This window comes from Cucurbita moschata, unplaced genomic scaffold (assembly GCF_002738365.1).
Source record: "Cucurbita moschata cultivar Rifu unplaced genomic scaffold, Cmos_1.0 Cmo_Scf00020, whole genome shotgun sequence".
In the NCBI taxonomy this organism is placed as follows: Eukaryota; Viridiplantae; Streptophyta; class Magnoliopsida; order Cucurbitales; family Cucurbitaceae; genus Cucurbita; species Cucurbita moschata.
Window position 1 is genome coordinate 170,479 of NW_019268536.1, and position 19,249 is coordinate 189,727.

At 38.1% G+C, this 19,249-nt stretch overlaps 5 protein-coding genes across 10 annotated transcripts; 3 read left to right on the plus strand and 2 right to left on the minus strand.

The window, feature by feature from the left end:
• Positions 1 to 570: 570 nt before the first annotated feature.
• Positions 571 to 6,180, minus strand: LOC111457876 (OBERON-like protein). 5 transcript variants are annotated; one of them, XM_023100307.1, is made up of 9 exons: positions 6,066 to 6,180; positions 5,896 to 5,962; positions 4,447 to 4,840; positions 3,469 to 3,743; positions 3,175 to 3,303; positions 3,005 to 3,071; positions 1,923 to 2,659; positions 1,344 to 1,679; positions 571 to 780 (listed from the first exon to the last, which is right to left on the minus strand). In XM_023100307.1, exons 3-7 carry the CDS (start codon positions 4,838 to 4,840, stop codon positions 2,229 to 2,231), a joined length of 1,296 nt encoding a protein of 431 aa, XP_022956075.1. In that variant the 5' UTR covers positions 5,896 to 5,962; positions 6,066 to 6,180; the 3' UTR covers positions 571 to 780; positions 1,344 to 1,679; positions 1,923 to 2,228. The 5 variants fall into 5 exon arrangements, with proteins under 5 accessions (XP_022956075.1, XP_022956072.1, XP_022956074.1 ...); XM_023100304.1 differs by having other exon boundaries at positions 1,344 to 1,428; positions 1,563 to 1,679; positions 3,175 to 3,743; XM_023100306.1 differs by having other exon boundaries at positions 3,005 to 3,072; positions 3,194 to 3,743.
• Positions 6,181 to 6,607: 427 nt separating this feature from the next.
• On the plus strand, positions 6,608 to 9,029 carry LOC111457875 (pentatricopeptide repeat-containing protein At4g14850). The gene is made up of 2 exons (XM_023100302.1): positions 6,608 to 8,376; positions 8,548 to 9,029. The coding sequence occupies exons 1-2, from the start codon at positions 6,791 to 6,793 to the stop codon at positions 8,774 to 8,776; spliced, it is 1,815 nt and encodes a 604-aa protein (XP_022956070.1). The 5' UTR covers positions 6,608 to 6,790; the 3' UTR covers positions 8,777 to 9,029.
• Positions 9,030 to 11,637: 2,608 nt separating this feature from the next.
• On the plus strand, positions 11,638 to 13,209 carry LOC111457881 (transcription repressor OFP12-like). Its single transcript, XM_023100311.1, has 2 exons — positions 11,638 to 12,397; positions 12,556 to 13,209. The coding sequence occupies exon 1, from the start codon at positions 11,696 to 11,698 to the stop codon at positions 12,305 to 12,307; it is 612 nt and encodes a 203-aa protein (XP_022956079.1). The 5' UTR covers positions 11,638 to 11,695; the 3' UTR covers positions 12,308 to 12,397; positions 12,556 to 13,209.
• A 1,574-nt stretch (positions 13,210 to 14,783) lies between these two features.
• LOC111457882 (preprotein translocase subunit SECE1) lies at positions 14,784 to 15,550 on the plus strand. Its single transcript, XM_023100312.1, has one exon. It carries the CDS (start codon positions 14,831 to 14,833, stop codon positions 15,368 to 15,370), a length of 540 nt encoding a protein of 179 aa, XP_022956080.1. The 5' UTR covers positions 14,784 to 14,830; the 3' UTR covers positions 15,371 to 15,550.
• On the minus strand, positions 15,522 to 18,406 carry LOC111457883 (probable prefoldin subunit 2). 2 transcript variants are annotated; one of them, XM_023100314.1, is made up of 2 exons: positions 18,290 to 18,406; positions 15,522 to 16,211 (listed from the first exon to the last, which is right to left on the minus strand). In XM_023100314.1, the coding sequence occupies exon 2, from the start codon at positions 16,203 to 16,205 to the stop codon at positions 15,759 to 15,761; it is 447 nt and encodes a 148-aa protein (XP_022956082.1). In that variant the 5' UTR covers positions 16,206 to 16,211; positions 18,290 to 18,406; the 3' UTR covers positions 15,522 to 15,758. The 2 variants fall into 2 exon arrangements, with proteins under 2 accessions (XP_022956082.1, XP_022956083.1); XM_023100315.1 differs by lacking the exon at positions 18,290 to 18,406 and adding an exon at positions 17,174 to 17,312.
• Positions 18,407 to 19,249: the final 843 nt, after the last annotated feature.

The window sequence follows — 19,249 nt, forward strand, 5'->3', positions numbered from 1 at the left end:
TTTTTTTTTTTTTTTTTTTTTTTTTTTTTTTTTTTTTTTTTTTTTTTTTTTTTTTTTTTTTTTTTTTTTTTTTTTTTTTTTTTTTCGAATCTTTATGGGTCATGTTTGGTGTTGCTTTATTAGCCGATGGAAACTCATAGGTTTTTGGTGTTCAGGTTAATGATTCACTTTCTAGATTTTCTTAGATCGTCTTAGATCGAACCTGTGAATTTAGGTATTTAACCTTTCGACTTCTTAATTGATAATATGTATTTGTTGAATTATGATCAAATCGACAACTTTAACTTTAAGAAATATAAAGATTAAATATTTTGTGACTTAGTTTTATACAGTATGATACTTAAGTGGATTGTGCATCCTCTATCCTCCTCCAACCCATGAGAGGTACCATCCGTGTAGTAGTTTCAATATTGAAGAAGCATCTAATATATCTTTTCGAATAGAAGATGCAAAGACCCGACTACTTCATTGTCAATTTTCTCATGTCAATAAATAATACAAATTTTTTAGCTAAGTTATCTGGTTACAAATTTATAGTTCAGTTATCTTTCCCCCTAGGCAAGTAGATTATTGTGAAATTGGAGAATTTTGAGTGTCTTATTTTGACACAGATTCTATATTCAGTCATTAAAATTAAATGTGCTCGTCTCTATATACAATATGACAAACAAAAGCCCAAAAGAGTTATTGTTGTACCATGTGGCTGACCATATGAATCAGGCGTTGATCCCAACTTTCGTCATAGTACTTTTGGACGTGGAATGACTGCATCGCTGTGGCCTACAATCCCATTATTAAAACTTAATTATTAAGAGGACGACTTCACAAGTTTGTATTTACATAAAAGAAGCACATAATCTCGCATATTTAGACTATACAAATCTAATTTGCGAACCAAACACATCATTCAATACTTTGGCAGAAACCACTTGTATTATCTTATCACGATCATTCTTCATTATGAATAAAAATGGGGGGTTTAGATTTGTTCTATAAATATAGTAGGATCCAGTAACTAAGTTCATCTCAGCACAACATCAGATTTCCCTGGCTTCATATTCGGTTTAGTTTTAGTCTATCAAATTTAAACAAAATAAGGAGGCTATGGAGGCATTTTCTGAGACTTTATTGGTGGCCAAGTAACTAATCAGAAGGCCTAGAATAAAAAGGGGGGGAAAAGATACCAAAACTATTCGTATTTTCGATTAAATAACCAAAAAAATATATATTAATATTGTACTCGTTGATGGGGAAAAACTTTGCATCATCACTACGGTCTCAAAGAACAGCTGCAAAATACTTTAGTAAGGATGAAAAGCCAAATAACAAAGAAAGTAGCCGACCTTTTTTGTCGTGAACAGAAGAAAGTCATTCACACGTCAACTGTCAACAGTAGGTCCCAAAATCATCATCATCATCATCATCATCCTGATAAATAAAATGGCGGTTTCACCACATTCCACTAAGCTTCCTTTCTATGTAATAAATGGAATTGACTTTTCTTTTATTTTAGGGGGCCTCAAATATGTTCTAATTTTAGCACTGTAATCAGAAGAAAGTACCTCTTCTGCATGTAGTGACAAGAAGCCTGAACCAGACAGACAGGATCCTCTATTAAGCTCCACAGAAGCCACTAAAACCAAATCCGTCAAGCAACCAACGGGGGCGAGGAAGTTTATCTGAGAAGAGGTCCAATATTCTTGAGAATTCAAAACATAAATAATCGTTTCCAGAGAGTTCAAGCGAGAAAGATCGTTAGTTGGTTTAAAGTATCTATCCTAGAGCAATGCTTGTTTCTAATTCTCATTTGTTCATCCATTCAATATATAAGTAATAAAGACATCAAACAGGAGAAGAACAGACAGTTTGATCAGTAGAGAATTTAAAATGTATCGTGTTGAGAAATTGATATGAAGGCCTACCGTGAAAACTCATTGTAGAGGGTTGAACACAAGGCACCAAAATATCTCTAATCTAAACTCTTTCCGGCAACTCCACAACTGCATAGTTTCAGTATCTTGCTTACTGAATCCAGCTATCCTCATAAACCAACCAAGTAAAATCTACTTGCGAAGTAGAAATGATTTCTCGATATCATACACTCAGCCTCGTGAAGCCATATAATAAACAGTAATAACAAACTATTAAAGTCCACATAAGGCTAAAAGAACCAACAGAGTTCAGTGAACTTTTGTGCGGCATCATAATGGCCTAAGGCGTCCGTGTATCTACTCAACATCCAAATCGAAGTCCTCCTTGAGGATATCTTTAGGAGTCATTCCAAATCCATCAGCAACCTTTTCCATTCTCTTGAGCCTTTTAACTTCTCGTTTTATTTGATCCACTCTGTTTGTTACATTATCCAGGAAAACATTTTGTCCTGTTGACGATGATTGATGTCCAAGTTCAATTTGCTCCTTGTCAAGTTGCTGAAAGAGATTATGTAGATAATTTTTATGTGATAGAAGCTTTTCTTCTGCTAAATTATACTCAAACTCTTGTGATCTTTTCAGTGCCTGCAGAACCTGATCAATCTCATTTTCAAGTTTTAGGGACTCAATCCAATGATCAAAAGGAGTGGGCATAGTCCACTCTGAGCTGATAATGGAGTCAGAATTGTCATGAGAACCTTGTGTAGAATCAGCATTATCAGGTGCATCTGTGCATAAAATACCAAAATATTTTTTTTAATAAGCGTGTACAAAATCATTCTCCTAACAGGCAAGAATATGAAAGATTGATGGTGTAAATGATGGTGAACATACAAGATATTTGACAGATTATATAATTAACCACTTGACGTTGTTCTTCAGAAGAGTTTGCTCGAGTATGTAGAATAATCAGACCCTACTTTCATGTGATGAGATCTTTCTCCAAAGTTATCCAGGATTTGAAGAAAAGTTACCAGTGAAATTAGATAAGACCCTAGTAAATAGAATTACAATTCTCAGGCTTATACTGCTGAGGGAACTTAACCGCGCTATTTGATTTGAAGATAAATTACCAGTGCAATTGGCTGAGCTGTCTTCCTCCATCTTCCAAACCTCTTCCAAGCAAGTCCCAGATTTAAGCTGACGTAAGCATTCAAAGTCAAATAGCATGGTAAAGTTTCGAAAGCAGCACAAGACTAAGAAATTGTAAAATTATTTAAGTTGTAGAATTTATCAGCTTTACCTTCGCAATATTCAATTTAAGATGTCTTAGCAACTCCTTTGCTCTCATTTTGCGAGAACCACGCAAAATGCATAAACCAAGACTTAAGATCTCCCCAATATCATCACGACAGTCAGTTGATTGACATAACTGCAAAAATCTTTCAACATGTGAGACCAAATCCGTTCTGGCATCACAACGACGACAATAATACTCAGCATCCAATCCAATGATTCCTCCAACAGTCCCAGCCATATACGATTTAAGACCACATTTTATATGAGCATGATGTCCACAAATATAACCATCAACCACCATTGCTTTACACTTTATGAAGCTACAACTTTCCATGGTCGTGTCTATAATCTTGCTGCAAAGTATACAGCAGCAATCACGGCAAAACCGAGGTTCACTGCAGCAAATATCACAGGACATTGATTTTAATAAAGATGGATTTTCTGCAACAGATAAACTATTACAGTTTTTATTTCCCGCCTTGCAAACCACCCTATCAATCTGGGAATCAGATGCTGAGCATTCTTCAGTCTCTTTTGAGGGCAAAGGGCATGAAATTTGTTGTATTCGATGACCTAAATAAGATAAAACTGTAAAATAAGGATCTTTAAAAAAACAATATAACAATTATTAAGAAAGCAATCAAAAGCCAAAAAAAGGTACTCAATGAAAGTACGATGTGAGCTAACTAACACATACACTCATGTTGATTTTATTTTAATGATATAGAAACTATTATGTAGAACAATGCTGTTGTCGAAATGACAGTAGAACTTCAACAGATCCCACTGAGGTACAGACCATTTAGTTGGATTTTGTCAAACTCCAAAAAAAAAAAATCAGAATCTGGAGTCCTAACCTGTCAAGCTTGTTAGCCATTGCCTCAACAAAAATGAACCAACCAACAAATAAGATCTAAATTCTGATAAAAAAGGAAGGAAAGACAATGGTTTCAGAGACACTGGAACTAAAATATTAGGTGCAATCATCCAACCAAAAGAATTTATCATAAGTTTCCCGTAACAAGAAAGACAAATTTAATGCAACATAAATTCAATGCAGTACATAAGCATCAGAAACCCTTTCAATTAAGACAACTATTTCAATGTTAGGAGTATTTTGGCTTTAATAGGCATTCACTTCAACCAACAGAGCAGTCATTTCAGAAACGTGGCAAGACAAGAATGCTAGAACTGATATATATATAATAAAGTTAATGGGGCTACAACAGCTAAATTTCCAGTAGGATGAGAAGAGCAAAAAATTTCTTAGGCCAACCTTGTGCTAAAGAAGACTTCTTTGCTGGTATCTTCCAGCTGAATGAGGCAAAAAATGCATCAACGTCCGCATTAGGGAACTCAGACTGGATATATCTTTCAACTGAAAGCCTGCTTGCAAAACTATGCCCTCTACGAGATGAGTTCCCAGAAACACCAATTCCACGAGGAGAATAAAGGTATCTATCCTGAAAATGACCAGTTATAGCAACCCTCCTTCCCACCCTCCAACTCCAGTTATCACCAAGATTGGGCCAATTTTCAGGAGCATATGGCAAGCCCTCCCCAGATTCATCTTGAGAAACTGGCCTCAGGGTAAGATTATTTTTATTTTCCTTAGGTCTGCAGCCATTAATATCCCCAAGAACTTCAGTCTCCACAGGATCCCCTGACATCTAACAATCAGTGACGAACAAACCTATAAGCCTGCCATACTTTCTTTTCTAATGAATATAAACATAGGTAATACTATGAACATGTATCATTAGAGACTGTCAACTCATGAGGTAAAACCACACAGATAGCTCCCAACTCTCAAGATCAAATTCCAGAACAAACAAAATGTATTAAGAGGGATGGAGAGAGAGAGCTAAAGAAAAAGAAAGTTATAGGAATATGATACCATAGATTTGGAAGACTTTGTTTGACAGGTAGGAACAAAATTAAAAAATTTGTTTAATTGTTTACTTGCTACAAAAAAAATTATCTTATATAGTTTTTATTAAATTTATTGACAATATTTGTTTAACAAATTACTTCACATACTTACACCCAAAGGCTTGAACATGGTCATATTAAGACAGACTTTTCTACATAGAATGGGGGACAATCGTAATGAAAGACAAACAACTTCTGTTCTGCTAACTCGAAGCCATAAGCAGTTCTTCATAAATGTATTAATGGGCTTCTATAACTCACCATCCATGCTAGAAGTAAACTGAGCCCCTTATTCATATTTCCGTTTCTCATTTTCAGTTACTTGATTTCAAATTCGTAAGAATGTACACCTCGATATTTCTTTCTTCTCATTCTTAAAAAACGTTGTTGGAAACAAAAAGATATAGTTCCCTTGTTGTGTCTTATATCCCGTTTCTAAAAAACATAAATAGAAGCATCAATATGTCATCTTTACTTCAAACTTCCACATTAAATACTAAAAAATAAACTATTGAGATAATAATTGTGATATTTCTCATGTGAAAAATTTTAGTTCTCCTAATTTAAACTTTGAGATAACAAAACAAATGATTTCCATGTATTAAACATTTCATATTCTACAATAAAGAAAGAGAAAATAATAACAATAATAACCAAGAACGCTCTTTTTTTTATTTTTCTTCTAAATTATGAAACGAGAAACTACCAAACCGGCACTAAATAGTTAACTGCCCCTAATTCTGCAAAAGATGATTTTCTAATCAACGAAGGTCATCAAGATCATAAAGCTCACCTCGAAGAACTTAATCAGACATCCAGAGAACTTTAGGGTTCGCACTGTCTAGCAGTCATAAATTTATCTGCAAAACACGGAGAAAACTAAGGAAATGCAATACAGAAGAGCCTGAAGCGGGAAGTGAATCAGGATTGAAAGCAGCATAATCATAACGAAACAGTACTCACACTGGGAAGTAAGAAGGAGAAAGCAGAGAGATTAAGCAGAGAAATATTTTCGCGGGAATGAGAAAAAAATGCAGCAGAAGAACACAGCACGAAGCATCGGAAGTCGAGTAATAGATTCCTACCTCCACGCAACGGAAAGAGAAAGGAGGCTCCACGCCTTTCATGGACCGCCAAAGTACTGGGCCATAAGGCCCAATTCCATGGGTCCAACCGCACGCAGCGGAAAGAGAAAGGAGGCTCCACGCCTTTCATGGGCCGCTAAAGTCTGGGCCTCAAGGCCCAATTCGATGGGTCCAACCGCCATGCAACGGAAAGAGAAAGGAGGCTCCACACCATTCATGGACCGCTAATTACTGGGCCTGGAGGCCCAATTAGATGGGTCCAACCGCCACTTAAGAATTTGTATGGCCCGCTAAAGTACTGGGCCTGAAGGCCCAATTCGATGGGTCCAACCGCCACGCCAGAATTTGTACGGTAATAACCGACATGAGATTTTTATTTATATATATATATTCAAATGATTGAGATGATTCCATGGCTTCTCGAATTCCCGCCAAATCCAACTGAAGCAGAGTAACTTCATAGAGGATGATTCTCCAATGGAGCATGAAACCTCGAAAGCTTCTCGTGATTGGAAGAACCAGACAGTAAAATTGCCCTCTCTGGCTCTTCTTCTTCTTCTTCATTCGGATTTATACAGATCATGACCTTCGCAGTAGTCAACCATGCCGTTTCTTTCGCCGAATTCGCTCGCTTCACTGGTCGAATTCGCCTTATCTATTCGTTCTTCTCTTCTCGGCCGAGTCGCCCATGCCCAGATTCTCAAAACCCTAAAAACCCCTTTTCCAGCCTTCCTCTACAACCATCTCGTGAACATGTACGCCAAACTTGACCAGCTTAACTCGGCTGAACTCATCCTCGAACTTGCCCCTTGCCGCTCCGTCGTCACTTGGACCTCTCTCATCGCCGGCTCCGTCCAAAACGGCCGTTTTGCTTCTGCTCTGCTTCACTTCTCCGACATGCTTAGTGACTGTGTTCGACCCAATGACTTCACCTTCCCTTGCGTTTTCAAAGCCTCCACTGGCCTTCGCATGGCCATGACAGGCAAACAGGTACACGCACTTGCGGTTAAGGAGGGATTAATAAATGATGTATTCGTCGGGTGCAGTGCCTTCGATATGTACAGCAAATTGGGCCTTCTTGATGACGCATACAAGCTGTTTGTTGAAATGCCTCATCGAAACCTCGAGACGTGGAACGCGTATATATCCAATTCAGTGCTCCATGGGCGACCTGAAGACTCTGCCATTGCGTTTATTGAGTTACTACGAGCTGGTGGAAAGCCAGATTCCATTACGTTTTGTGCTTTTCTCAATGCGTGTTCAGACAAACTAGGCTTGGAGCCTGGGTGTCAACTACATGGGTTCATTATTCGAAGTGGGTGTGGGCAGAATGTCTCTATTTCAAATGGATTGATTGATTTTTATGGGAAATGTGGGGAGGTTGTATGTTCTGAGGTGATCTTTGACAGAATGGGAGAGCGGAACAGCGTATCTTGGTCCTCCTTGATAGCTGCTTACGTTCAAAACAACGAGGAAGAGAAGGCTTGCTGCTTATTCTTGCGAGCTAGGAAAGAAGATATCAAACCAACTGATTTTATGGTATCAAGTGTGCTTTGTGCTTCTGCTGGACTTTCAGAAATCGAGTTGGGAAGATCAGTTCAAGCACTGGCCGTCAAGGCTTGTGTAGATGAGAACATCTTTGTTGGAAGTGCACTGGTTGACATGTATGGAAAATGTGGAAGTATTGACAAAGCAGAGCAAGCCTTCAATGAGATGCCAGAGAGAAACTTGGTGTCTTGGAATGCATTATTGGGCGGATACGCGCATCAAGGATATGCAGACAAGGCCGTGGCATTGCTCAAGGACATGGCATCGGTCGAAGGCATAGCACCCAGCTATGTAAGTTTGGTCTGTGCATTATCAGCTTGCAGTAGAGCAGGAGATTTGAAGACGGGGATGCAGATTTTTGAGTCCATGAAAGCAAGATACGGTATAGAACCAGGGCCGGAGCATTATGCTTGCTTGGTAGATCTATTTGGGCGTGCTGGAATGGTGGAATGTGCGTATGATTTTATAAGGCGCATGCCATTTCCTCCCACAATCTCAATCTGGGGTGCTCTGTTGGGGGCTTGTCGAATGCATGGGAAGCCAGAGTTGGGAAAGTTGGCCGCTGAGAAGCTGTTTGAACTTGATCCAAAAGACTCTGGAAACCACGTTGTGCTGTCCAATATGCTTGCTGCAACTAGCAGGTAAACCCAGTTTCAAATTCACATATATTATTAATTTCCTAAGATCATAGAATTTCAAAGACAAAACTTCTTACTTCGGTACTAAATTACCATTAACCTAAAAATTTGTACTTAATCTTTAACAATCTTCAAGACTTAGATCTCTCAATTCTATGGTGGGGATGAATTCAGGTGGGAAGAAGTGACGGTCATACGTAATGAGATGAAAGAAGTAGGGATCAAAAAGGGAGCTGGATTCAGTTGGATAACAGTAAACAGCAGAATTCATATATTCCAGGCGAAAGACAAAAGCTATGAGAAGGACTCTGAACTTCAGGATATGCTGGGGAAACTGAGGAAGGAGATGCAGGAAGCTGCTGGTAGCATTGCAGACGCCAATTATGCTCTTTTTGAAGCGTAGAATTAACCAAATTTGGCTGCCACCATCACAGCAATTCCCTTGTTGTCGGCGCCATTGCGTATCACTTGCTGCAGGTATGAAATCATCCCTAGTGATCAATCAAGAATCTGCAATGATATTTATTTTTCTAGAGACTCTTTGAAAAGTTACCATTTTTCCCCTCTGTATCTTTTCAAACTATCTCATTGTGAACTCTAATTGTTAAAATTATGAGCTTCCAATCCTTCTACCTGATTGTCTTTCAATTTTTTTTTTCTCTCTCTCTCTTTTTGTCTTTCTTATGCAGTAGAATAATTAACCCATTAAGTAACCAAATTATAGAAACTAGTTGAAAATTTTTAGATCATATGTAAGCCTGAGGTGCAGGGAAGAAACACATACAACCCAAAAGCTTATAAGTTTGACAAATTTTCGATATCAACCTCGTCAGATTTGAGAATACTTTGCTTCAATACCAATAAATTTCCAGAAACTGCCATCTTTACCCAAAACTTAGCCAAGTCTCAAGCACTCCGTTCTGTTGAAGATTGTTGGAAGGGAATTCACGTTGACTAATTAAGAGAATGATCATGAGTTTGTAAGGACTACATCTTCATTAGAATGAGGTCTTTGGAATGAACAAAAGTCCAAAGAAAAGTCACGAGAGCATGGACAATATCATACCATCGTGGAGAATCGAGTTTTCTCCCGCTCACCATCTGTAAGTAAAATCATCGAATCACCATCCTTCCAGTAGCGAACCGCAAAATCCAGCCTCCATCGCAGAAAGGAACTTCCCCTAGTTTTTGAATTTGTGTGGAAATCATGAGTCAGGAGCAGCCATCCAGGGCCGAAGAACAGCAGCAGCCTCGTCGGAGTGACGATAATGAGCGGCAGGAATCCATCCGTTTTCAACGTCTCCAGCTCAACTATGTCCTAACGGTATCAGTACTTCATATCTAAACCCCATCAAATGGCATTCAATTTTGAAACCAAATTTTACTTAACCGGACGATATTAGTTTCATTTCACTTTTTCTGATTTGAGCAGCAGCTGATATCACTGGATCCTTACCTTTCTATCTGAACAGGGCGCAACCGAAAAACTGGCGACAGACAAGCCAGTGAGCAGGCAGGATGCAGAAGGGGTGGTGAGCGCAGAGCCGAGGAACAATCCAAACCTGACAACCCACACAGGTGGGGTGGCGGCCTCCATCACCGCCGCCGCAAGACTCAGTGAGAGCGGCACAAATATATGAAAACAGCTCAACTGAACTGTAAGTTTTGAGTTGTGTTTTTGGTAATAAAGTGTATGATTTGATCTGGAATTTTTTGTTGTTCTGAGACCGTTATTTGTGTCCTTAAAACTAAAATTCTGGTAGACAAAAAAACAGCTTTTATTTTGCCCCCTTGTTCTTCTTTTCCTGTTGCTCACTGTTCACTGTGGAGTCAGGTTCTTTTGTTTATATTTTAAACTTTTTCTCTTACAAATATATTTTATTGGCTCATTTATTTTCTATATTTTGAGAGAGTATATTAAAAACAAAAATGTTTTCATCTCTATTACCCTCTAATTATGTAAAGTTTTTTTTTTTTTTTTTTTTTTTTTTTCCTTTTGTTTTCTGATTGTTGTTTAGGGCTGATATTTACTTGAGAGAGGCCGTAGGGATTTCATTTCTTCAGTGATAGTTTGCTCCAGTTGCCACATTCTTGTTGATTATTCTTATTTGATTCAAGCGCTCCGAAGCAGTGTTAAATATAAAGCCTCTCATTCATATTCATTTCCATATTGTAAAGTATAACTAACTCTATTCAAAAGTTACCTCTGATTTGGCTTGTTCTGTTCATCTCAATCTCATTTTTTGACTACTAATTGATGCCACAAAATAACTCAATTCTCTGATGCTAACATTTGTTTCTCTCTCTGTCTTTCTAATCTTTTCAGGTTTCAATCATTGACAGAAGTTTTGTAGAATTGAAAGATATTTGACTCAGTCAAGCTTGCTTGCTGTTGCGGCAGTGCTGTCTGCTTGCTCATGCTGCTGGTAGTAAAACTGGGTCAAGTATGTCTCACACTGCCACAATATCATTTATTACTCCTAACCTAATTGCAGTANTGGAAGCCAGATTTTACCGTTTCAGGTGAGAAATATGGAGCTTACATTACAAACAACCCTTCAATCAATAACAAAGGAGAGTGAAATGATGTAACAGTTCAAGTCTATTATTAGTAGATATTATCTATTTTGACCCGTATGGACGTCAGTCTCACAATTTTAAACACGTCTGGTAGAGAGAAGTTTTCACACTCTTGTAAAGGATGTTTCGTTCCCCTTTCAAACCAATGTGGAATCTCATAATGATTGGAGAGGGAAAGAAAACATTCTTTGTAAATGACTTGGGTTGGTAGACAACACAAAAAATGTCGAGACAATCATGTGTCAAATTTGAATACTATACATGGGGCGTTGCATTTGACTTATCGATCAGATGTATATGTTTGAATCAATTGATATATGCTTAAGTTATCATAAAATATAGACACAACACATTACACGATTCCATTCTTTTGGTACCAGCTACTACTAACACAATAATTTAAAAAAACTAAATTTATGATACAGAGTCAATAAATAATCCAACCCAAAGGCTTTAAAGAGTCTGAAAAAGTAGATTATCCAAATATATATATAAATAAATATTACATATGACAACATTTATTTCTATTTTTGCATGCTTTTTGTCTTACAAAACTTTGATAAAAATGCACCTAAAAAAACCATAGTTTTTATAATTTAATTTACTTTGGCTGACCTTATTTTGGGCCCCACTTTGGCTTTTCCCATTTATCACCACACACAAATACCATATAATCCCCCTTTTCCTCTCTCTCTCTCCTACAATTTTCTCTTCCATTCCCCACTTTCCTCTCTCTAAAAACATGTCCACTCTCAAGAAAAACAATTTCCATCTCTGGTTCTCAAAGCTCCGCTGCTTTCCGGCCGCCGTGAAACCCTCATCGACGCCGCACATGCCCAACAAAAAACCCCTTTTCATTACCCACCTGGAAAACTCAGACAACTCCTCTACTTCCACCGCTGCTGATGATGGGTTTTTCTCCGACGACTCCACTTCCGATTCCGACGCCGTCCCCGACTTCTCCGCCGCCGTCGCTTCCCATCGCTTCTTCTTCTCCTCACCTGGCTGCTCCAACTCCATCTTCGACTCTTCTCCCGAAACCCATCACGGCGCTGCCGTGCACGGCGGCGTCAAGGTTCGGAAGGTTTCTATAGACCCATTTATCGATTTTAGAGCTTCAATGCAGGAGATGGTCGAAGCAAGAGATCAGCCAGTGGACGTCCGGCGAGACTGGCAGTATCTACAAGAGCTTCTACTCTGTTATCTCCAAATCAACCCCATTGATACCCACAAGTTTATATTAAGAGCTTTCTCCGACCTCGTCGTTTCTTTACTGGAATCATCACCGGAATCACCCTCCAACCACCATCTCCGGCAGCACAATATGAACTCAAACAGCTGGTTAGTCCAATAACAACAATATCATCTACACCAATTCCACTCCCGACAAGGTCAGAGGAAGCTCAAAGGAAAATCCTCGTACAAATTGGCGATCCATGTGTAGGCAAGTATTTCATTTTCTTTCTTGTTTTAAGGGATCAAAACAAGAAACATGTTATAAGAACCAAATGATTTCATAATCATAAGGGTTTATTATTTGTTTGGATGTTCATGTTCTTGAAAGTGAAAATGGGTCGGCTTTTTTTCATCTCCTTTATGCAGGGGAAAGCTTAGTAGTTGGTGAAAGTTGCAATGTTGATTCAAAGAAGACAAAACAAAATATGGGTTTGGATGATCACACACACACGGAATCAAGGAAAGCGTGGGATATGCAACAAAAGAGAGAGAATATTGCGTTTACTGTTTGGTTGGTGGAAGAGAAAATGAAGGAAAAGAAAAGAAAAGAAAGGAAAGGAAAAAAAGGGGTTTTTTTTTTTCTTTTGTTTTGGTACATAATTGCTGACAAAAGGGAGCCAGAAGGGTTGGTTTATTGTCCTTAGAGACAGAGAAGAAGAGAGAAAGGGAGAAGGGTTGGGAGTGGTCCTCTTAAGTTCATGTTTGGTGATGACATAAATGCTTGTAAATTAATGGCGTTTGCAGTGTGGAAGAAGGGCTAAGAGCTGAAACACAACCTTTATTTTTAATTTGAATTTAAGATATAAGGAGTTTGTGGGGTATGGAGAAGTTTTGTTTTTTTTGTTTGTTTTTTGGTTCATTTGGGAGAGGAAAGGAATGGTTTTGAATGGTGTATGTTCATAGTGTTCATCTTTTTTCATGGAAATTATTTTGGTTTGGTTCACAATTGAATTGTGTTCATCTTTTATGAGTTATATGACCCACATGTTTTGCTACTTAATGTGTTGGGGTTTTATTTAATGATAATTAGTTCAAATGTTTTTTTTTTTTTTTGGTTGGATGATATTTATTATAATAATAGTAACAATAAATTCAATTTATTGAAAATTTATTTGGAAAAATTTAAGATATCTTATTTTAGAAAAAAAAATACATTTTGTTTCATATAATAAATTAATTTCCGTTTGTAAGGTTGACTTATTTACATATAAAAATTAAATCAACCATTAATAGATATTCTTTTCTTTAGGTTTTTCTTCTAAAATGTGTCTACTAAGGAAAGACTTCCACACTAATGTTTTGTTTTCCTTTCCAACCAATCTGGGATCCGTTTAAACTATAAAAATAATTTATAGGTACTATTTTGACGTATATTAGAAATAAAAAAGAATCTATCAATATTCCATATTTATAGGCAAATGGGATAGGAATCCAAAAAAGTAAAAGAGAAAATACACTAAACCAACCATTTTTTTTTATACCCAAAAGCATTTATAAAAAGAATACTAATAAAAAAAAAAACACTTTTTGATTGTTGTTTGAACTTTCAATTTCATCGTTTTACACCTTAAAATTGAAGGAAGGGTAAAAAACGCAATACTTATTTACGTTTTAAGGTAAAATTTGATGAAATTAAAAGTTTAGAATCTCCATTTATATACATGCACATAAGATAAGTTGACAATTGATAACTATTGTTTTAGGATAAAATATGAATGATGAAAAGGTAAATAAAGTAGATTAAAAAAAATCTTACCAAAATTAGCTAGAAGTTCATCCCACAGCCTTTATTAATTTGTATACTTCCCAAGGAGATTCTCCATCTCCTTTTTACCATACCAAAGTTCACTTTAATGCTTTTGATTTTATAACGTTCAAAAGTATAAATCATTATCTATAAGGAAAACACACAAAAGCTAATTTACCTATATATATATATATATATATATATATATATTTATTTATTTATTTATTTATTTATGGGTAGAAGCTACAAAGTAATTAATTTTACCCATGATCAACTATAGGTAATTAATTACTTATCCAAAGGTAATTTTCCCAATGATAAATATTTAACCAATCCACACATTATATACTTAGAGCTACAAAAGTAGGGTGGTAGCTGTGATAAACCCAAGACAATGAGAGCGAGAGAGAGAGACAAGGGAAAAGTGGATCCAAACAGAGATTCCAAGAGGCATCTAAAAACAAATAACACATTCTTTTAGTACTTTTATGCAATTTTTTATTTTTATTTTTTTATTTTTGGTCTTCTTTTAAGTGTACCATTCCCATTTTTCTCTCAATTAATTTACCCTTTTATTTGGTGGCTCAATACTTCATTCATCTCAAGGTAGATTGAGAGGGTATTTAATAACCTTAACTACTAACACAACTTAATTAGTCTTTAATTAATCTCAATTTCACTTGCCTAAAACTAAACCACCTGTAATCTTGAATTCTCATGGACTAGGCCCAACTAAAAATGTTTGGGCCTTTTCTATATTCGGCCCATATAGTACACGACCATCGTGTAAGATAATGTGGGCCACGAACAAAGCCCTAGCTATCCTGAAATCTGATTCTTGCCTGCTAATCCATTTGTTCAATCTGATTTCTCGACCGCTCACCGATTCGGAAAATGGCCGTTCCGATCTCCCTGCGATTTCCGACGGTACCTTCCACTTTCACTAACAGAGCGGCCTCCTTGTTTGTATCACTACGGCGGAGCTCCGCGTATCATTCTCATCCTCACTTACATCGCACGATCAGACTCCCGGGGATTAGGTCTAGAAGGAATAGCATGTTCTCCGCTGTCAATGCCGTGCAGGAAAGCCAAGAGAATACAGAATCTGATGGGGTGGAGGTTCAAGCTGGGCCGCCGAGGGAGGAGTCGAAAACGGCTGATCAACCGGCAGAATCTGGCGAGAATTTGGGCGCCGAAATTCAGGAGGCTTTGAAGCAGCGGAAGGTGGAGAAAGAGGGGGACCTGATTGGGGGAGTGGCGGAGGAGATTCAGAAGATTGAGTGGCCGGCGTTTCGAAAGGTTTTGGGCACGACGGGGGTGGTGATCGGCGTTATTGCTGGTTCTAGTGTCGTTTTGCTCACTGTGAATGCCTTACTGGCGGAGCTGTCCGATCGAGTTTTCGCCGGAAAAGGAGTTCAGGATTTCTTTAGCTGAGAGGATAAGGAGGCTTCGATTATGACTATTTGGTTTTCTTTACTTCATTTGTAACCTTAAGAAAATCATATTGAGCTGAGAGGATAAGGAAGAGACTGCTTTGTAATATCCTCTTGAATCTGAAAGCGCAAGTACAGAATCCATTGCAGTATTGATCAAACTAATGGGAAATTTTCGATATCAAAACGTTGAAAAGTCGGTTCCCATTCAATATATCCTCCCTCAAAATCATCTATATACCACACAAGTCCTGGAATCATCCTATTGAACTGAAAGTTGTCAACAAAATTTCACACAAACGCGCTTAAAAACAGTGAATCATCCGCATGAAAATTAAAGTTTAGCACTACAAGAATATGATTAAAATGCACCAATGGGGTTGAGAGTTTTAACTTTCACTTGCAGGGCCTACTAAGACTCCTTGGGCTGCACCCTCTTTCCGCCCACTGTCTTCCTCCTTAGCCTCACCATCAGGCTTTCGAATCCTGATCTTGTATTTGGCCTCCAAGTCAGAAATTTCCTTCTTTTTCTTCTCCAATGCCTCATTGAGTCTGGAAATCACCTCCTCAAGTCCCTCTTTGTTGCGTTGAACAGCGGGCAGGACCTCTTTGATAGTTCTTTCCACCAGCACTCCCCCGATCATTCTGTAGCATCGTCTTGATGGATCAAGTGGCTCAATTGCAGAAATGACCAGAGAGTGTTCACTGACTTCCATCTCGAGTTCTGTGATTTTTGAGTATATCTGATTGAGCTCAGACCTTAAAGCACCATACATGTTTGCAACCATTTGCTCGTTCACTGGTTCCTTGCGTTCACTCTCACTTGAGCTTGCCATTTTGATCTGTGAAGTGGTAGAAACTTAGTAAACAATTTACAATACTAAAGGAAGACTTACTTTGTACTTCCATCCACAGGAATTATCCAATACAACTCCCAACCCCAAAATTCTAGCATGACTTGGTATGTGTATATTCACGGAGAATTTTCGCAAGGAAAGGCTTTCTCGTGGAGGATGAGATCATATTGTCTAAACAGACGTAGAGAGCGAAGAAAGAAGGTGAGGAGGATAGATAGTTTTCTTCAACAAACGGTGTCTTCGTGGTTCTACATGAGTATAGTTGCATCCTTAATTCTAGATAGGAATGAATTAAGTTTTTTGGTGCGGAAATGAAACTGTACGCTTTTATATACTGAAAGAACTTGAAAATAGAAAGACAATAAGTAAAAATAAACTCATGGCAGAGAAGGGGGGGTGTGAGATCCCACATCGGTTGGGGAGGAGAACGAAGCATTCTTTACAAGGGTGAGAAAATCTCTCCCTAACAGATGCGTTTTAGAAACCTTGGGGGAGGGGGAAGCCTAAAGAGGACAATTATGCTAGCGGTGGGCTTAAGCTGTTACAAATGATATTAGAGTCACCATCGAGCGATGTGCCAACGAGGAGACTAAGCCCCAAAGGGGGTGGACATGAAGCGGTGTGCCAGTAAGAACACTGGGTCCCGAAGAGGGGGGGGTGGATTGGAGGGTCCTACATCGATGGGAGAAGGGAACGAGTGCTAGCGAGGACGCTGGGCTCCGAAGGGGGGTAGATTGTGAGATCCCACATCAGTTGAGGAGGAGAACGAAACATTCTTTATAAGGGTGTGGAAACCAATCCCTAGCAAACGCATTTTAAAAGCCTTGAGGGGAAGCCCGAAAGGGAAAATCCAAAGAGGAAAATATCTGCTAGTGGTAGATTTAGGCTGCTACAGGGATCAATTACAATATTACTTAGCCGTTCGCACATCAAGGAAGTTGTCTTACATCAAAAGAGCAACCTCATGATCTTCATCCGCTATGTCAAATTCAGCCATCTGTTCGATACTTCGATTCAATGAGTTGATCAAAGTTCGTCTTCAACTTTCTCCTCCCATTTTGTCGATGGTAGTCAAAGACTCAGAACTCAAAACCAGCAGCGAAAGTCAGCCAAACATAAGAAATAGCCAACATCTAGTGCCCCCCAGTGCAGATATCCCTCAAATCAAACAAAGAAACAAACATTGCAGTCCGCACAGACTTCCTTCCTCCCTGCTCACAATGTAGGAAAGCTGGAAGTCCACTTTGAGCATAGATGGGATGAAAATCATGAAGTTTAGTTCTGAGTAAGACAACTTCCTTGATAAACTGGACATATAGGATGCCTTTCAGAGTTTAATTTCAAGAAAGGCAGCACCAAGCAGCTAATCCATAGTCTGAAATCACCACTACCCCATCCTCCAACTACTAGAAGCTTACCAACAAATTCCCGTAACAACAATAATGTTACTTCATTGAATGAGATCAAAATTAACGTTAAGCACGGAAAGGTAAGTGAAGCAGTTGAGAAAAACAACGAAGTTTCAAGCTAAGAACCGTCGATTAAGGAATTGAGTTCTAGCTCAATAAGTTGGGGTAAAGTCTTAAAAGATCGTCCTTTATAGTTCACAATACAACAAACAAACACCTGAGATCCCAATTTCAGAGGAAGACCATACCAAAAACTACAAATACTTAAACAATCGTGAACTGAGCCAAGAGGTACTGGTGCCTACTTGCAAAAACACAATATAACGAAGGCCAAATTTCAAATTGAAAACAACTAACTCCAAATCTCTGCTACGGAATGTTCAGCAAACAACTTAAAGACAAACCACAGGTATCGGTCCTGTTACTAAAGGGACAAACGATTCAATACGATAGAACAAATCCCTAAACCCTTCGAGCAGGGTACATAGTCCAGCATTTACTCGAAACACAAACGAATAGCAAACCCTAATCTCAGTCGAAGTCGCAAGCAAAACATGTACATGGTCCGCAAAGAAATTAAAAGCATTCGATCGCAAACTTAAAAGAAGTGGATGAAAATGAGCGAGAAAGAGATGAACAGAAAACAAAACATACTTGATCGATGCCGCTAATCAGCGCTGATAGTGAAGCCAAGTGATGAGCGATTCGAGGAGTCGACGACTTCGAACAACTGCTGCGAGAGTGCGAACAGCGAGATGGAAAGAGGGGAGGAACAGCGAGTTAAAGAAAATTGTGCCATACGGTGAGTTGCGTCACTTCTCGAGGGTAGTTTGGGAATTTAACTAAGCTTATTAAATATTTTTCTACAAAGGTTGCTTTTATACAAACTTTAAATTTCAAAAATTAAATTAAAACTTTTGAAAGTTTTTGAAACAAACTCATATTTTTGGGTATTTAATCAGCAAATAATTCAACTAACAATAGGCTTTAGGTTTGAACTTTGCTTAGTAACCTATTCAAAATTGTATTATTTAATATATTTTATGTTATGATAATTTTATAATTATATTTGTTTGTGAACGATGACTCGACACGAGCTAGAACTTGCCCATCTCTAAGTTATAACGATGTATTCTATACTACGATTGACTTGGGATTATAACTTTTCTTCTCATACTAGACTGAGAAAGTTGAACTAGGTCATCAAAATTTCTCTAAGCTGATGGCATGTATTATGCACAATCGAGAGGTGATTAGGTCACTTTGAATTCTTGGTTCTTCGGCCATTTTTCTATCTTTCCAAAGAGTTTAATCGGATCTCAAATAGGGAAAGAGACGTGTCGATTTCATCTTAGCCCTCAACCACCTTAGACATGCCCTAGTTGCCCAAACTGGCCTCTGGCTTGTGAAATAAGTTCTCGATGGCTCAATCAAGCTTTGGGTACCAATTAAACCTAGGTTTGATTAACTTTGAGCTTGATTCACTATAGTTTCGTTTTTTTTATGTTATCTAGGTAACAGTACAATCCCACCGCTAGTAAATATTGTCTGCTTTAGCCCGTTACGTATCGCCTCACAATTTTAAAACGCGTCTACTATGGAGAGGGTCTAGCC

Coding starts and splice junctions, on each gene's coding strand:
- LOC111457876 (XM_023100304.1), bottom strand. CDS start 4,840: ATGTCAGGGGATCCTGTGGAGACTGAAGTTCTTGGGGATATTAATGGC. Junction 3,744..4,446: donor GAAGTCTTCTTTAGCACAAG/GTTGGCCTAAGA, acceptor TATCTTATTTAG/GTCATCGAATACAACAAATT. Junction 3,072..3,174: donor TTAAATTGAATATTGCGAAG/GTAAAGCTGATA, acceptor TGCTTACGTCAG/CTTAAATCTGGGACTTGCTT.
- LOC111457881 (XM_023100311.1), top strand. CDS start 11,696: ATGTCCACTCTCAAGAAAAACAATTTCCATCTCTGGTTCTCAAAGCTC.
- LOC111457875 (XM_023100302.1), top strand. CDS start 6,791: ATGCCGTTTCTTTCGCCGAATTCGCTCGCTTCACTGGTCGAATTCGCC. Junction 8,377..8,547: donor ATGCTTGCTGCAACTAGCAG/GTAAACCCAGTT, acceptor GGATGAATTCAG/GTGGGAAGAAGTGACGGTCA.
- LOC111457883 (XM_023100314.1), bottom strand. CDS start 16,205: ATGGCAAGCTCAAGTGAGAGTGAACGCAAGGAACCAGTGAACGAGCAA.
- LOC111457882 (XM_023100312.1), top strand. CDS start 14,831: ATGGCCGTTCCGATCTCCCTGCGATTTCCGACGGTACCTTCCACTTTC.